We start from the raw sequence: 17930 nt of genomic DNA, 5'->3' as shown, positions 1-17930 counted from the left end.
GNGATTACAGGCTTGAGCCACCGCACCCGGCCATTTTCTTTTCTTTTGACTTATTCATTTCTGTTTATCTTACACCTGCCTTACTTTGTTTTTTGTTTGTTTGTTTTGAGACAGAGTCTCGCCCAGGCTGCTCAGGCTGCAATGCAGTGGCGTGTTCTCGGCTCACTGCAATCTCCACCTCCCAGATCCAGGTGATTCTCCTGCCTCAGCCTCTGGAGTAGCTGGGATTACACATGTGTGCCACCACACCTGGCTACTTTTTGTATTTTTAGTAGAGAGGGGGTTTCACTATGTTGGCCAGGCTGGTCTTGAATTCCTGGCCTCAAGTCATCCACCTACCTCAGCCTTCCAACGTGCTGGGATTACAGGTGTTAGCCACCGCGCCTGGCCCTGTCCTGCACCTGCTTTACATTGCATTTATTGGTTGCTTACAAGTGTCAGATAAGTACTAAACACTTTATTTGAATTACTAAATCATCCAAAAAGCTCTAGGAGAAACATTTATTATTATCCCACTGTTGCTGATGAAGAATGAGAACCACAGAGAGATTATTTATCCAAGGGTATGTACTTATTAAGTGGGAGAACTGGGATTTGAACCCAGACTCCTGACCCTATATTCCTAGCCTCTGTGCCATAGTTCAGTGCTATGATAGGCATGAAGAATAAATAAGAACCAGTTTTCCCTCAGAGAGCTAATGGTCTAGTGGCAGAGATAAATAATAAAGGAAAATAATTAAAGATGATGATTGTTGTGGAAAGAACATACAGGGTATTATGAGAGACAATAATGAATTGGGAGTATCATTTTAGGTAAGGTAGAAATGAGAGCAACAAAATTTGGGAGCTGGAAATAGCAAATGACTTAGACTGGAGAAAGCTGAATATTCAAGTCAGCAGTAGGAAAAAGCTGTGAAGCAAAACTGAAGGCTCACAATATTTCTAAAGAAGGTAGCGAATGAAGGTGGGGCGAAAAGGAAAGGTTTGGTTTAAAAGTCTGTTTCAGTTACAGCCGTCCACTGCCCCTTCACAATACGAAATAGCCAGGTGACAGTTCTTTTCCTGTGTGGTACAAGACCCTAGATTTGTCACCTTGCAGGCAGTACAAGAGGGCCTCTGACCAGGAGACCCTAGACAGAACAGGAGCAGGGAATACTGGATGCAAAAGAAAGGATTCTGAATGTTGAGTCTTCAGCCTTTTTCCTCATTGTACAATTTTGGTAGCCAGGCTTATATTTATATCCCCAGGGGTCAGAATGGAAGATTCTTCTCTGGGGAATCTGACTGCCAAAGAGTAAAGACCCAAAGATAATGATATTGGAGGTTTCCTATGTAAATTGTCTAGCAAGATTGCCATACACAGAAACACAAAGTTGACAAGCTCCGCCTATGAGCACAGAACTTCTGATTAATTATTTTATGCCTTATTTTAAAATTCGAGCACAGGACTGTTTTTCAGGCATCTTCAGAAAACCTCTAACATGAGAGACCAAAACAAACAGAAAAATAAACTATGACAATTATTCATAGTTAAAAACTAAGAGATGGTTTTATCTATGAAACTAGAACAAATTTATATTTAAAGACTTAGAATAAGAGCTTTTGGAAATATTATGATAATAGAAATAGAAAAAAAATCAAAAGAAGGGTTAAAAGAAAGGTAACATCTCCAAAGGGTAAAACAAAAAAGAGTTGGAAGACCGGAGGAGAAAGGTAAGAAAAATAGAGCTCACCCAAGAGGTTCAAATTCCAAATTACAGGAGTTCAGAAAAAAAGATAATAAAGAAGACAGAGGAAAGAAAATAAAGAATTAATTCCAGAATTAAGGGTCTGATTTTCCAAATTGAAAGGGTCCAGCACACGGGTTGAAAGATCCACATCAAGACGTATTTTTATAAATTTCATAACACTGGGGACAAAGAGAAACCCATAAGGTTTCAGAGGAAAAAGACAGGTCCCAAAGGGTCAAGCACTAGAATGCTTTGTACTTCTCAAAGCAACAATGGAGGCCAGAAGATAATGGAGAAAAAAGGCTTCAACATTTGAAGGGAAAACTATTTCAATCAGAATTCCATAAGCATTTAAACTAGCAATTAAACAGAAAGGTTTGTAAACATGCAGGCTATTGAAAAAAACATGGACGTACCCTTCCTAGGGAAATGACTGGAGAAGGTTTTTGACTCAAATGACAGTAAAGCTTGAAAGAAATCAAGGGATCTGGGAAAGAGGAGCTTCAACCCAAAAGAAAGGTGAAAGGAATCCCCAAGGACATAACAGAATGTTCCAGAATGACACCCAGCACAGAGAGAAACGGTCTAGACTGCAGCAGGCTAGAATGTCCCAGAGAGATTCAAATAGACAAACTGTAATTTTGACTGGCTCCATATTTAATATTTACTGTAATTATGTAAATAATAGTCAAATGAACTGTGTCATATAATATGTGTGTGTGTGTGTGTGTTTAGACAGCATCTCACTGTCACCCAGGCTGGAGTGCAAGGGTGTGATCACAGCTCACTGCAGCCTCAACCTCCCAGGCTCAAGTGATCCCCCTGGCTTAGCCTCCCAAGTAGCTGGGACTACTGGTGCATGCCACCACACCTAATTTCTCTCTTTTTTTTTTTTTTTTTTTTTTTTTTTTTTTAGTAGAAACAGGGTCTCATTATGTTGCCCAGGCTGGTCTCAAACTTCTGAGCTCAAGCAGTCCTCCTCCCTTGGCCTCCTAAAGTGCTGGGATTACAGGTGTGAACCACTGCACCCAGCCTAATGTACTTTTTCTTGTGTATTTTCCTCGTGGTTTCCATGAGATAAACAACTTTTTACATTTGCTTAAATTTTTTTTTTTTTTTTTTTTAAAGACAGAGTCTCGCTCTATCACCCAGGCTAGAGTGCAGTGGCACAACCTTGGCTCAGTGCAACCTCCGCCTCCTGGGTTCAGGCGATTCTCCTGCCTCAGCCTCCTGAGTAGCTGGGATTATAGGTTCCCACGACTGCACCCAGCTAATTTTTGTACTTTTAGTAGAGACAGGTTTCACCATGTTGGTCAGGCTGGTCTCAAACTCCTGGCCTCAAGTGATCTGCCTGCCTCAGCCTCTCAAAGTGCTGGGATTACAGGTGAGAGCCATTGCGCCCAGCCCTGGGATTATTGATTTCTAGTAAGACTGTACTGCAGAAGATTCTGGCAATGGTATATTTATCCCTATAGCAATTCAGTATGCATTCCAAACACTTCAGGGCTGATTGCTGATGTTTTGAAAGTCACTGAAGAAAAAACAACAACAAAAAAAAAAAACTTGACTTTATCCCAGGTAGCTTTCCTTCTTGTTCTCAATTTCCTTGTTAATTTACCTGTCACCATCCTACAAGGTGAATCTGAAGATTGCTTTGTTTACATGACACAGTTGGTGACTGTGAATCCAGTTTTAAATGGGCTACTTTATTACACACAACAGGAGGAGGATGATTTATTTCTTCTTTGATCTGACACACTGACACTACTTAACCAGAATGTGATTCTCACAACCCCCCAGGGCTTCTGCAAATGAATATGAGTGGGTTTCAGAAAAGAAAAGGAATTCTTGACTACCTAGAACCTTTTCCATAACTAACATTTCCTTTCATATTTTCTCCTCTTGGGCTTAAACTTTAAAAAAAATAATAAATAAATTTAGCTTATTTAATAGATGATTAAGGAGTAATTCATTTTTCTCTTTTAGAATGTCATGTGTGCATACACACCTGATGCTTTTGATGAATTTTCATCCTCTACTGCTGTCTCGCCTTGCTAAAAGCAAAGACAGTCAATAATTCAGTTACTCTAGATGTCCTGCCATGGGTAAAAATGTTAAATTTGTACATGGCTTTTAAATTCTGCCTTATGGACTCGTTTCTTCCTCTGAAGACTGTTAACTGGGGACAACAGGGCTAGAATATTGAATCCCAGCCTCTATAAGTCAAGATGAGCCAAGACAGGTCTATTAAACCATACGGAAATTAATTCTGGCTAGAAAAAACAGATACTTTGAGATATTTTGTTCATCTGTTTCCTAAATAAAACCAATCTGGATGGTTGATACACTTGAACATGGGTCCAAAATCCACCCTCTCTGGCTGGAATGTGTCTTCCAAGTTCAAAACTTACTCAGGTTTAAGTACAAGTAGTAATCCAGGAAATTCCATCCCATTTCCCCATCTTTGGCATTTAGGAAAGGGCAGTGGGTTGACTCAGGCATGGAAAACACAATGCCTTTGTTAGCAGAATTTTTTTAGTGTTCAGGCTCATGTTGACAATTCCAAATTGTGATAAATGACAGAGCCAAGGATAAAGAAACAAAAGCTAAATGGAGCAGATTAGAGGTACGCCTTTTATACTTGGCCAGTGTCTAGTAGCCTTGGTCCAAGCTAAAGGTTCTATTTTCCTGGCACAAACTGAAAAAATATTTCTTAAAGATATGGAAAATTAAAAAATCTAATTAGGAATATTTGGTTATGAAGTCCTTGATTATAAAGCCTTTTCATACCTTGAAACTTATAATGGTTTTTGTTTTCCTCATTCTTTCCTTTCAGTTCTTTGCCTGATCACTTTTTTTGTTGTTGTTTTGTTTTGTTTTTGGTTTTTGAGACGGAGTCTCACTCCGTTGCCCAGGCTGGAGTGCAGTGGCATGATCTTGGCTCACTGCAACGTCCGCCTCCCGGGTTCAAGTAATTCTCCTGCCTCAGCCTCCCAAGTAGTGGGGACTACAGTCACCCACCAACGCGCCCAGCTAATTTTTGTATTTTTAGTAGAGACAGGGTTTCACCATGTTGGCCAAGCTGGTCTCGAACACCTGACCTCGTGATCCACCCACCTCCCAAAGTGCTGGGATTACAGGCGTGAGCCACTGTGCCCAGCCTGCTTGGTCACTTACTAACAACACTTGTCCTCCTACAAAAGTTTCCCTTCTGCCCTTGCCTCCCCTGCCAAAAGTCAATATAAATTAGAAATGGTTGTAGTAGTAGGTGTGGTCTAGAAAGAAAGTACTATACTAAGAAATGTAAAAGAATCCTGAAACCAACAAATACTAGCTACTGCAGCGGTCCCCAACCTTTTTGGCACCAGGGGCCAGTTTCACGAAAGACAATTTTTCCATGGACCGGTTCAGTAGGAACGGGGAGATGGTTTGGGGATGATTCAAGCACATTACATTTATTGTGCACTTTCTATTATTATTACATCGGAATAGATAATGAAATGATTCTACAACTCACCCTAATGTAGAATCAGTGGGAGCCTGAGCTTGTTTTCCTGCAACTAGATGGTCCCTTCTGAGGTTGATGGGAGACCGTGAAAGAACACCAGACATTAGACTCTCCTAAGGAGCGTGTAACCTAGATCCTTTGCATGCACAGTTCACAGTACAGTTTGTGCTCCTATGAGAATCTGATGCCGCTGATGATCTGACAAGAGGCTGAGCTCAGGCAGTAATGTGTGAGTGATGAGGAGTGGCTGTAAATACAGATGAAACTTTGCTCACTCCCCTGCCACTCACCCTGCGGTGTGGCCCCTAACAGGCCATGGACCAGTACTGATCCGTGACCTGGGGGTTGGGGAGTCCTGATCTATTGTAGTTGCGTTGTTAGGATGGGAGGAGGAAAGGAATGTGGAGAAGAGAAGCACTGCATTTATCTGGTTAAAAATACAGAAATATACACTAGCCCTGTATGTTCCAGGTCCCCTGTAATAAGCTACTCTTAAACTTTGAGGTTTCCATTTTGGACTCTAGTCATGTCTTTGATGCTTCAGGAGCTGGCTTAACATTCAATAATGGCACCCATCAATTATTTGATTCAAGACTGACTTTCAATAGACTTTAAGCTTCACAAAGCCAAGGCCCTTATCTATTTTTGCTCCTCACAATGCCTGGCACACAGAATATACTCAATAAATATTTACTGAGGCAAGTTGAATAGTGATGGGGGAAGAGGAGGAGAGAGAAAGGATTAAGTCCAAGCCCATTGGCGTGACACACTAGATATGACCCTTGGGTTTGTTAACAGTCACTCCTTGCCCAGGTCCTTAAGATCTGGGTGTGAGTTGCCTTACACATAATGCTGTGTCATACTTCAAAACCTTCACACACTATATACCATCTGCTAAACATACCCTTCTCTCCCCTGTAATCCATTTGGTCAAATCTTAGGCGCCATTTAAAAACTCTTCCAGGATGTGGATGTCCTTAAGTTGGTGTTAATTACACCTCCCTTTATGCTCTCTGTACCTTATGCATGCATATACCAGGTTGCCCTTTTACTTATATTCAGTGTTACTGCTACAGGTTTCAATTTATGGTTTCCATGAGAGCTCTTCATAGGCAGAGACTGGCTTCACCATCTCCACATTTCTCTAGCAGAGATTACGCAGCAGACGTTCATTCAAAATTCATCTGGCCACTGCTCATGTTGAGTACTGCTCCAGGCACTGAGAACACAACAGTTCACAAAACATTCTCAAACCCTGCCCTCATGGAGTTTATCGTCTAGTTATGGGAGAATGACAGTAAACAAAAATAGTACTGGAAATACATAAAAGAGCACTAGAAAACAAAGTCAGGGAAAGGATACAGAACGAATGTGTGCATGTGTGCATACGTGTATGCACTTATACCAAGAAGAATATCTGAGGGAAAAGTGTTCCTGCAAAAGGAACCGCAAAGTGCCAAGGCCCTGAGGTGATTGTGTAATCTCTCTAGAACACTCATAGAACAGCAACAGAGTAAGTACGGCAGGGTGAGAATGAGCGAGGGAAGAGCAGCAAGAGAAAGTCTAGGTAAGGGTGTGTGGAAGAATAGACCATAGGAGGTCAGATAGGCCACTGTAGGACTTTGGTTTCTACTCAGAAAAAAAGAAGTCATTGGATGGTTTTGAGTAAAGGAGTGGTGAGCACTAGCTCACATCTTAACAGGGTCATGCAGCAGCTGACCTGAGCACAGTCTTTAAGGAAACAACCACAGAAGCAAGGAGATGAGGCGGGAGGCTGTTGCAACGACCCAGGGAAGAGATGAAGATGTCTCAGACCAAAATGGTGGCAGAGGATGTGTGAGAAGGGCTTCGATTCTGAATATATTTTGGAGATACAGACAACAGCATTTGCATGTGAAATATAACAGAGAAAGAACAGTCAAGGATAATGATCTGGGCTGAAGGGTCTTGGGACTGAAAGATAAAGAAGCCATTAATTGAGATAGGGAAGACCATGGGAGGAGTAGGTTTTGGGGGAGGTTACATTTGAAAAGTCCATTAGACATCTTAGTAGTGATAATGAATAGGCAATTGTATACATGGGTCTAGAATTTAGAGGAAAGACTGGCAAAGGAATGGAATTTAAAAATCTGATGCTGAATGAAATCACTAAAGGAATGTAGATAAAAGACATCAAAGAATTTAGCCCTGGGCTGTCCAAGATTTCCAGTTGATGAGGAAGTACCAGCCAAGCAGAGAAAGGAGTAGTCAGTGTGACAGAAGGAAAACCAGAAAAGTGTGGTTCCAGAAACCAAACAAATAAAAGTATTTCAAAGAGGATGGAATAATCCACCATGTCAACTATTGTTCATGGTCAAGTAAGACTCTGGCTGAAAATTTATCCCTGAATTTAGCAATGTGAAGGATGTGGGTGATCTTGACTAGTTTAGCTGAGTGGTGTGGTTGAAAACATCACTGGGGTAGGCTGAAGAAAGTGGAAGGAAAGCCAGTACACTCAGTTCTTTCAAGGACTCTTCCTATAAAGAAAAGAAAAAAAAAAAAATGACACACCTAGAGCAATATGAGGTCAAATGTGAGAGGAAGTAACATTTTTACATGGTGATAGAGTTTCCATTAGAACAGGAAATACTGATGAGAAGAGAGCAAAGGATGATTACGGCTGTGTATGGATACTTCTAGCAGAGAGGGGATGGGGAATGAGATCCAGTACCCACATGGTGGGTTGGCCCTTGCTGGGAACATAGTCATTGGAGATAAAGCAGAGCATCCAGGCAAACATGCAACTCCACAGGCGGGGTTGTGGAAATGCCTGCATGTCCTCCTCCATTTGCCTTTATTTTCTCAATGACACAGGGAAGCAAGTTCACTGGGGGAATCGTGAGATGAGAAGGGGTTAGCAGAGCTTTAAGGAGGGGGAGATGACACAGAAGTCTTTTAGAAGAGTGGAAAATTGAACAGAAAAGGGATATTTAGTGCGATCTCTAAATAGTGGGCAGCAATAGAGGGCCAGTTGACCATGAATTGAGGATGAGACCGGCCAGTGGTGTCCTGCCCAAGGTCAGCTTATGGGTGCAGGTACAGGAACTAGACATCAAGGGTTAAGGATGTACAAAGCAAATATGATAAATATTGATTGAATCAGATTAAATTGAGTGAAACTTATTTCCTGTCATCGTATAGACATCAGAGGGCCATTTTCTCTTGGAATCACATGCCTGTCCCACCAGGGTTTTGCCATCTTTAAGATAAAATCCACAAAACCCAATATGCTAAAATACTCACCGCCCTTCAAATCTGTGTTTTAAAAAATCAAACAGCGCTTTTTGCATCATATCTGTGACCTGCAATTGAGCAAGGAATAAATTAAGATACGACCAAAAAAAATTACTAATGATGATAAAATAATTTTACTTCTCTTAGGAACACTTGAAAACCTGAGCTTTGCATTTGGAAAGAGTGGCAGTATGAGGTTGCCCCGCATTTTTTTGCTTCTGAGTTCTGATGCAATGACAATTAAACTGAACTTATCATGATATTTTAGGGACAAATAACACTGCAAGTGGTTTCAGTCGGTCTCCATTTGACACTATTTCCTGGACTGAGTACATTGCAGCTAGCAGAAATCTTCAAAGCAACAGCCAGGTAAACAAAACAGAAAAAGGACGAAGCAGTGTATTCCACAGCTTGCAGAACAACATGCTTTGCTGCTATGAGCTCTCTAAGCTCTAAAGTTGGCTCCTTAAGCTGTAAAATTCAGAGAGAGGGTCAGGAGTAGGAGGCAGCATCAAAGAAGTTAAGCATGCAAAAGTCAAGCTTCCTGTTGAAGGCTTGCTACCCACCTCATAGCCCTTCAGAGAAGGGCCTACTAGGACCACTGGTCTCATGGAAGGTACCACATCATATGGAGGAGTGTGCTCTGTCTGCAGAGAGAGGAGAGGCTTTTAGACGTTTCACAGGCAGGTGGAACATAAATATTTTATGTATAAGGTACTCTTTCTGAACTCTGTAATATGAGGCACTGGCTTTCCAGACTTTTTTTTTCCCCCACCTGTCTCTTTTCTACGTAAACCCAATCACAGATTGGTGGGTTCATTTTCCTAAAGTTTCAAGTTAATGTTGTCTAGAGTTTTCTTGCTCATCTCAAGAAATGCTACAGACCTATTCATTCCTAAAGCAAGAGATGCTGCTTTTGAACAAAAACTAGTTGATAGAACAAAGAGAAACATGCCTCATGCAAGATAGGTGCTTTAGGCTTGACTAGAAGTTAATATTGCTTTTTGGCTGCATTTGAATTTTCTAAAGAGTTGTAGTGATTAGACCTAATATGGTTAATTACAGAGGAAAGAAAGATTTCATTACCTTTGCATCTTACGTGTTTGTCTTACCTGTGTGAAACCTAATTTCAAAATATTGTAACGCTCACTACCAATACTTTTTACCTACTCTCAAAATATTGTAACTCTCACTCACTACTGTCAAAATTCTATTTTATTGCGAGAGTGTAAATAAGCATGCATGCTTATTCTAGTAAACAGTAATCATGATCCCTGCTCACAGCTTAGAGATCAATGCTTTTGGATTTTTTTGGTTTCTATACCTTGGTACTTCAAAGGTAAGGTTTATGTGTCTTCGAGGGTAGGTGATTAATGTATAATAATATATTCAACCATGCTCTAGTGGTCTCAAAAGGTTCATTATCAATGTGCGTATCTAATATGATTCTCAAAAGTAGTTTTGAGATTCTCAAAAGTAGTGTTTCCGTTAGATAACAAATCATGTCTTTCTGCAGTAATTTCTTTTCAATAAGAGGGGAGGAGCTAAATTTTGTAGCAATTTCTAGAACTATCAACACTTTTCAGGTTAATTGCTTCAAATAAAATGGCTAAATAACATCTTTCAAAAATTAACTAACAGCTAATTGGTTTATATTAAAATTGACTCTTTTGATAGCATAAAATATTAAATTGACCCAAAGATGACTTTTTAAAAAAGAATGCAGAAGAGCGATATGGCCTTAGACACAGGGATAAGCAAATCATTGCTATATGAATCTTCCTGGCTAAGGAGTGTCAAAAAATATAACTTGAGAATGACACACACCAACAGAAAAATGTTCTGTAAACGATTTTAAGAAATCAATACACTGATGTGCAGATATGAATGTCATTTTTCCATCTGCCCATCACTCAAGAACATTTTATTGTTGCTTAAAATTGCCCATTACGAACTTTTCTGGCTTCATTTGAATTCACATTGCCTCAGGGGGGAATTAAAAAGCGTTTCAAATTCAAAAGCTTCCATCTGAGATTTCACCCGCAGTCATAGACGATATAATCAGAGGGGAGAAAAATATTACCATGACTATGCTGTCAAATTTCACTGCCTAAAATTTCATCTAGCATTCAGAATTCATTTTAATTGACATAATCAAGGTAGAATACAGTTTGGAACAGAAAAAAAAAAAACAAGACAAACATAATATAGTGACAGCACACATACCACACAAGCATCACTCTAAAAGCAACCTAAAACACAGAAAACGATCTTCTCATTGAATCTTAGGCCATTGTTTTGCTTTTGAATTCTACATTGATTTTAACCACATTATCAATAACATAAGAAGAATGAATACCAGTGCCGAAGGCATCATAAGCATATTTCTTAAGTTATTTCATGTCTACCACCTGGGATCATACTGAAAATGTTGAGAAGCCAAGTCCTTATAACTATGCAGTGTAAGAACACCTTTTCCACTGTTGAGATTAGGAATGTAAATTTCCTGCATTTTAGTAACAGCTACCAAGAAATTTTATCTCAAGACTTTAATTCTGAAGTGGCCCAGTGTTTGATAGGTCTTTGGTTCCTTCGATCTATAACTTCCAACTAGCAAAGGGTCACCCATTGCTGGTAATCAATCGGCTTCTTAATCAATAGGGTAGCTACAGAAATTACCTTATTTGATGGAATATTGGTGCGTTGTGCCCTGTGTTCCTGCTATGAAGAATGACACCATCATTTTTATCTACTCTTTCCTGTTAACCCTATTTAGCTGACTTTTTTTTCGGGGGGGGGAGGGGGAGACAGAGTTGTCTAGCTCTGTTGCCCAGGCTGGAGTGCAGTGGCACGATCTCGGCTCACTGCAATCTCTGCCTTCCAGGTTCAAGCAATTCTTCTGCCTCATCCTCCCAAGTAGCTGGGATTACAGGTGCCTGCCACCATACCAGGTTAATTTTTTGTATTTTTAGCAGAGACGGGGTTTCACCATGTTGGCCAGGCTGGTCTCAAACTCCTGACCACAGGTGATTCACCTGCCTCAGTCACCCAAAGTGCTGGGATTACAGGTGTGAGTCATTGCTCCCTGCCTGCTCAAATTATTGAAAAAAATTGTGATAAACGTTTTTAAAGTTTTAGAATTTAAAGGTAAGCAAACTTCAAAAACCTATCTTGACAAACATGGTTTTAGTTCACATTCCTGCTCTGTCAAGTCCAGAATGTCTTGCTTAGAAAACCAATTTTCTAAGCTTCTGAATGATGGACACTGTTAGTCACTTGGCTGCAAGCTTTAGCTATAACAAGAAGATCAGACCTTAGAGATGGGCCCACTGTTGTGGATGAACATCAAGCTGAGGCTTTCTGTGTTAACGCAAATTTCCAAGTGTTGCAAATTTTGTCTGGAGTGCTGAAGTTTTCCCTTATTAAAGTAGTCATAGTTGATTCAAAAATGCCAACTTTACAGTTCAGTATCTGACACCTCATTAATGACTTTAGAGTTCCTCCACAAACCAAAATACTTGTTTGCAGAGGAAAAGTGTTCATTATGTGGAGAGTTTGAGGGCAGAGGATAGACAGACTTGACATCACATCTGAGTGTGAGAATATATCCGCGGTTTTGCCAGACTTGGCGACATTAGTATGACTCTAAAAGACAGCATGGTAGCTGTAGAAACTGACGGGTAAAAGAGGGAAATAAAAGGGAAATTTGGGGGGAGGGTAGTGGTCCTTAAAAAATCATGCTATAAGGCTACAAAATAGGTAAGAGGAAACAGGCTTTGTCTGAAGTAACGAGAGCTCAGAAATACCCTATAGTTTCCATTTAGGGGACAAGGAGCCTTACTGTGTAGCATCTTGGATGGCCAATGGCAAAGGCTCTACGCATGACCACCGGCTGCACTGTCCAATGGGTGAGATGCTAAAATCTGACTGATGGAGAAGGCAAGAACATCGGGAGAATATTTATATATGACAATAGGAAAAACTCACAGTAAACCGCCAAAACAAGCCTGCAGTTTTCCACTGGTCTTGTTCATCTGCAGATTTTGCACCTAGTGGATTAGAAGTTTAAATACTGACTAAATTAAAACTTGAATACTTTTGTTTAGTACAAGCTATGTATCTGGATATCATAAGTCAGAGTTTAATAACTGCTTTAATATGTTTGATCATAAGTTAAATTTCTGGATAAAAGAAAGAGACAGACAGACAGAATAAGCATGCACAGTTTAGGTGCATTATATGGAGCTGTCGGTGTTTGACATCCTTGAATGTTGAAGCAAATTCCCTTGGTGGTAGATATTATTCCATCAAAAAGGATAAGTACTGTAATAGTGTTTTCACAGGTCACTCCCTGAATTTAGTTGGTTTGAAATGCATGAACTCAATTAGCTGTTGATAAGTTCTTTGCTTGGGACAGAAATGATTGTATTTAATACAACTGTGGGAATTAATGCTAATGATGCCAGTGGCAGGATAAACACAGCTTATGTCAATGTAAACTTACCGATTTCTGCTTCTGCTTAGCTACAGCAGCGTGGAAAAGAAACAAATAACAGAGCATGCACGTTATTGGCTTGTCAAAGGACGCAGACAGTCAACAGGACTAGAAATGTGACGCAGTGCAGTTGAGCAGGTGGACAATGGGAGCTTGGAAGTTAATGTTACCTTCTTAAAGAAGGGCATTCGTTTCTCTTTGGAGTGGGGTGACGTTACACTGTTTGCACTGGGTTTAGGGGAGCGGTGGTTTGCTGGAATATCATTTTCTTCTGCATCTAAGCCAGTAGCATCTATGTCTACAGCTATATACAGACAAACAGTTCAAAAATCAGGTGGACAGGAGAGGAAAAATAGGTTATAAAGAAAATAAAATGAAAGCAAATAAAACTAGCCATAGTTTAAAAAAAAAACTATCATGAATACGCAACACAGTATGCAAAGAAAATAAAATTTAAAGGTAAAGCACGTTAAGAATGCAAGGTAATCAAATCTAATGAAACTGAAAGATACCCTTATAACCCGTTTGCTTGAATGAATCAGTTTCATGCTAGATCTCTTGAATATTTTCAGAGAAACATTTTAAATCTGTAGTTTCAAATATAATGTTGATATTCTCTGTATCAACTGTATAAAGGTGCAGTACAGAACATTTGACTTCAGATCTTACAATATCTTAAACCAGCTTTGAGATAACAAGTGACTACTTTGAAAACCTTTACTATAGGTGAATGCAAAAGTAACTGCGGTTTTTGCATTGTTGGAATTTGCCATTTGATATTGGGATACATTCTTAAATAAATGTGGTTATGTTATACATAATTTTAATGGGCATTTCTCGCGTTATGCATTTTTTGCTAATGACTTATTACTTGCTGTTTATGTGTATTTTAGACTATGGAAATGATGTCAGACAAAAAGCGAATTTGAGTGACTTTCTTATTCTAGTTCAAAATGGGTCGTAAAGCAGTGGGGACAGCTTGCAATATCAACAATGCATCTGGCCCAGGAGCTGCTAATGAACGTACAGTGCAGTGGTGGTTCAAGAAGCTTTGCAAAGGAGAAGAGAGCCTTGAAGATGAAGAGCAGAGTGGCTGACCATTGGAAGTTGACAACGACTACTCGAGAGCAATCATCAAAGCTGATTCTCTTACAACTGCACGAGAAGTTGCTGAAGAATTCAACATCGACCATTCTATGGTCGTTCTGCATTTGAAGCAAATTAGAAAGGTGAAAAAACTCGATAAGTGGGTGCCCTATGAGCTGAGCCAAAAAAAAATTGTTGTTTGGAAGAGTCATCTTCTCTTATTTTATGCAACAACAATGAACCATTTCTCAATCGGATTGTGACAGGTGACAAAAATTGGATTTTATATGACAACCAGTGACAACCAGCTCAGCTGTTGGACTGAGAAGCTCCAAAGCACTTCCCAAAGCCAAACTTGCACCAAAAAAAAAAGAAAGGTCATGGTCACTGTTTGGTGGTGTGCTGCCAGTCTGATCCACTACAGCTTTCTGAATCCCAGCGAAAACATTATATCTGAGAAGTACGCTCAGCAGATGGATGAGATGCACCGAAAACTAGAACGCCTGTAGCCAGCGTCGGTCAACAGAAAGGGCCCAATTCTTCTCCATGACAACTCCCAACTGCACATTGCACAACCAGCACTTCAAAAGTTGAATGAATTGGGCTACGGAATTTTGCCTCATCCGCCATATTCACCTGACCTCTCGCCAACCGACTGCCACTTCTTCAAGCATCTCGACAACTTTTTGCAGAGAAAATGCTTCCACAACCAGCAGGATGCAGAAAATGCTTTCCAAGAGTTTACCGAATCCCAAAGCACAGATTTTTATGCTACAGGAATAAACAAACTTATTTCTCATTGGCAAAAATGTGTTGATTGTAATGGTTCCTATTTTGATTAATAAAGATGTATTTGAGCCTAGTTATGATTCAAAATCCATGGTCCAAAACCGCAATTACATTTGCACCAACAATACAATGTGCAAAACAGATTTTCTTTTGCAGATTTTATGTAAAATTAAGGACAGTGTGAAAAGTTTCCCTAAAATTGCAACAGACATTTGAGAGAAAGAGAGAATGGAAAATTCTCAATCCAGTCAATGCAAAGGAGTCATACACAAGGCCAATGATTCAGGGAGGGCTCCAGGAGGGACAGGATTAAAACGATTTTAGGCTGATAAAGACTAATGGGAAAACACTGGGACCCAAGATATCCGAATTAAATCAGTCTAATAAAATGACACTGGAAGACTTCTGGCGACTTATGCAAAGCCACTGGGTTTAACAAAAGAGGCAGAGTGAAAGGGCACGAGGACTCAGGAGGGTATGCCACTGGTTTCCTCATCTGTAAAATGAAGGGTTTAGCTTTGGTGCTTGACATGCTTTTACTTTTCTCCTTGTTCCACCTGAAAATACAGCACTTAAAAAGTGTTACAAGAAAATAAGATGCGTAATCTCACTTCAAATTTTACAAAATGCTTCCACGTGCAACCGTAATAGCTACAGAATTTTATCAACTGCAGAATCAGAGATGGAAATACTTGAAAGATCAACTTCAATGCTCTTATTTTTAAGATTAAAAAACTCAAAATTTAAGGGACTTGTTCTTGGCAAAAACTCAGCAGACAGGATTCAGACCTACTCCTCCTGTGTGAGTCTATAACCCTCTGTATACCACACTGCCCACCAAAGTGAGCCTGTAACCGTCCCTATACCACACTGCCCATCCAGGCGAAGTCCCTTCTCAATCAGGGTGCCCTCTTTCAGTTCCCTTTACATCCTGAATGGGGTCATGTCCTTGGTGTCAGGATTCAGGATGACATCGTAGAGCTGGGCTAGCTAGAAAATTATTCTATGATTAAGAATCAGTCAAGGAGAAGAAAAAAAATTTACTCACCCCAGGAAAGCATCACATTATACATGTTAGCTCTCTAACAAAAACCACGGTACATTTAGATTGAAGGAAGGAACAAATTACCACTTTGAAATAACAGACAGCTTGGTGTTACAATACAGCTACCATTCCCTGTGATACACAAGCTGAACTGCTCAAAACAGTTCTAACCTTTTCAAAGGATGGGAGATCATCTGACAGGCATCACATTATTTTTCGGTTTTGAAGTTGTTATGGATATTAAATACCAGCCGTTTGAAAACTAGGATCTCTTATTATCCCTTTTCATTTGATTAGGTAGGAAACCTGTGATGGAGTGAATACCTGCCACTGTTTGTACACTATTCAAATATCAGTTATTGCTTGCATAATGCAGGAGGTATGATTTTCTATCAAAAGAAGGTAATAATGGACTGAATTAATTCCAAATAGGTAGACTTAACATAGTAAGTAGTATGTCTCTTCTTTGCCCCATCTATGCATACTGATGTGCTAAACCTAAGAGGTTTAGCATGTGGTATGTAGGGAAAACATAAAATGTGCCTAGGGGTCTAACCAATGCTGACTTGTATACCATCCTATAGCTAATCCTTTGTTCATATAGGAAAGTTTCCTAATGGGGCTTATGGAATGGTATAAGCCAGGAAAGAATCTTAGAAAAGTCTTCAGGAATGGTTTTCCTTGAATCTCAACTCAAGCAGCATGTTGTTAGCACTTTCCTGGATATGAAGGACAAGATCTGGGTCAGGATTTCATTATTCCTACAATACATGTTAACCAAAATCAAGAGTTTCCTTTCTGGTGGTAAATTCCCATATGATTTATCTTTCTCATCTTTTATTGGGCTTATAAAGACCACATTCAAGGGACAGTACCCTTTGAGGGCTTTTCTAAAATTAAAGATAACCAATTAGATGTCAGAATTTACAGGACCCTGGGATGGTCACGTTCATGAGTTGGATTTTGTGATTTGCCCATTGAATCTAGCCTCCTGTGATCATCAGGTGTATTTTTGTTTTTTAAAGAAAGGGTGAGGCTGGGCGTGGTGGCTCATGCCTGTAATCCCAGCAGTTTGGGAGGCCAAGGTGGGCAGAGCACCTGCGGTCGGGAGTTCAAGACCAGCCTAGCCAACATGGTAAAACGCTGTCTCTACTAACAGTACAAAAATTAGCCAGGTGTGGTGGCCGGTGCCTGTAATCCCAGCTACTTTGGATGCTGAGGTGAGAGAATCACTTGAACCTGGGAGGTGGAGGTTGCAGTGAGCTGAGATTGTGCCACTGCACTCCAGCCTGGGTGACAGTGAGACTCCATCTCAAAAAAAATGAAGAAGGTGGAAATGCATAAATCTTTGGCTGCAACATTGCCCAGGTGTTTGGCTTTCCACACACATAGCCTGAGTCAGGTTTGAAATTTACCTGTATCTGGACATGAGGACTGGAAATCCAAATTGAGAACTTTCTATAATTTACTAGTTCTGACATTTGGTTAACTCAGGTCTAAAAACATCTTGAGTTCATTCTGAAATATGTAGAATTCTGAAACATGTGGTGACTTTCAAAACATACTATAGAAACTTACCAAGACAGTTAAGAAGCATTTTCAAATCTGTTTGGCTACATGCATTTTATTAGACTCGGATGGTTCTCCTTTTTATGAGAGATGTTAACTTTTTTAAATTTCATACTTCTATTTCCATACTTTAACAAACATTAGTATTTACTTGGAAAGAACTGCTTTCATATATTTGAAAAGTCTCATTCCTCACTAGCATATAGATTATTATTTTTAGTGATAGAAAGCCTTGGGAACATTCTATCTATCTATCTATCTATCTATCTATCTATCTATCTATCTATCTATCTATCTAAGACAGGGTCTCCCTCTGTTGCCCAGGCTGGAGTGCAGTGACATAATCATGGCTCACTGTAGCCGCAACCTCCTATACTCAAGTGAACCTCCTACCTCAGCCTCCCAAGGAGCCGGGACTACAGGCACACACCACCA

The 17930-nt window shown here is 40.0% G+C and overlaps 1 protein-coding gene across 9 annotated transcripts in view; it reads right to left on the bottom strand.

Annotated features, from left to right (window-relative positions):
- The window catches only part of CACNB2 (calcium voltage-gated channel auxiliary subunit beta 2), a 424156-nt gene that overhangs the window by 14518 nt on the left and 391708 nt on the right, over positions 1-17930 (bottom strand). For 4 of the 9 annotated variants that reach the window (XM_017869210.1, XM_017869211.1, XM_017869215.1 and 1 more), the window contains 3 exons: positions 13177-13310; positions 9078-9158; positions 8521-8579 (listed from right to left, as the gene is read on the bottom strand). In XM_017869210.1, coding sequence (XP_017724699.1) covers positions 8521-8579; positions 9078-9158; positions 13177-13310 — 274 coding nt within the window. Of the gene's footprint in view, positions 1-8520; positions 8580-9077; positions 9159-12498; positions 12561-13015; positions 13036-13176; positions 13311-17930 lie in introns of all 9 variants that reach the window. The other 5 variants (XM_017869213.1, XM_017869216.1, XM_017869217.1 and 2 more) reach the window with 2 other exon arrangements.

This window comes from Rhinopithecus bieti, unplaced genomic scaffold (genome assembly GCF_001698545.2).
Source record: "Rhinopithecus bieti isolate Rb0 unplaced genomic scaffold, ASM169854v2 scaffold_3043, whole genome shotgun sequence".
Classification (NCBI taxonomy): Eukaryota; Metazoa; Chordata; class Mammalia; order Primates; family Cercopithecidae; genus Rhinopithecus; species Rhinopithecus bieti.
The sequence above is the reverse complement of the archived record's forward strand: the minus strand, read 5'-3'. Positions and strand labels throughout refer to the sequence as shown.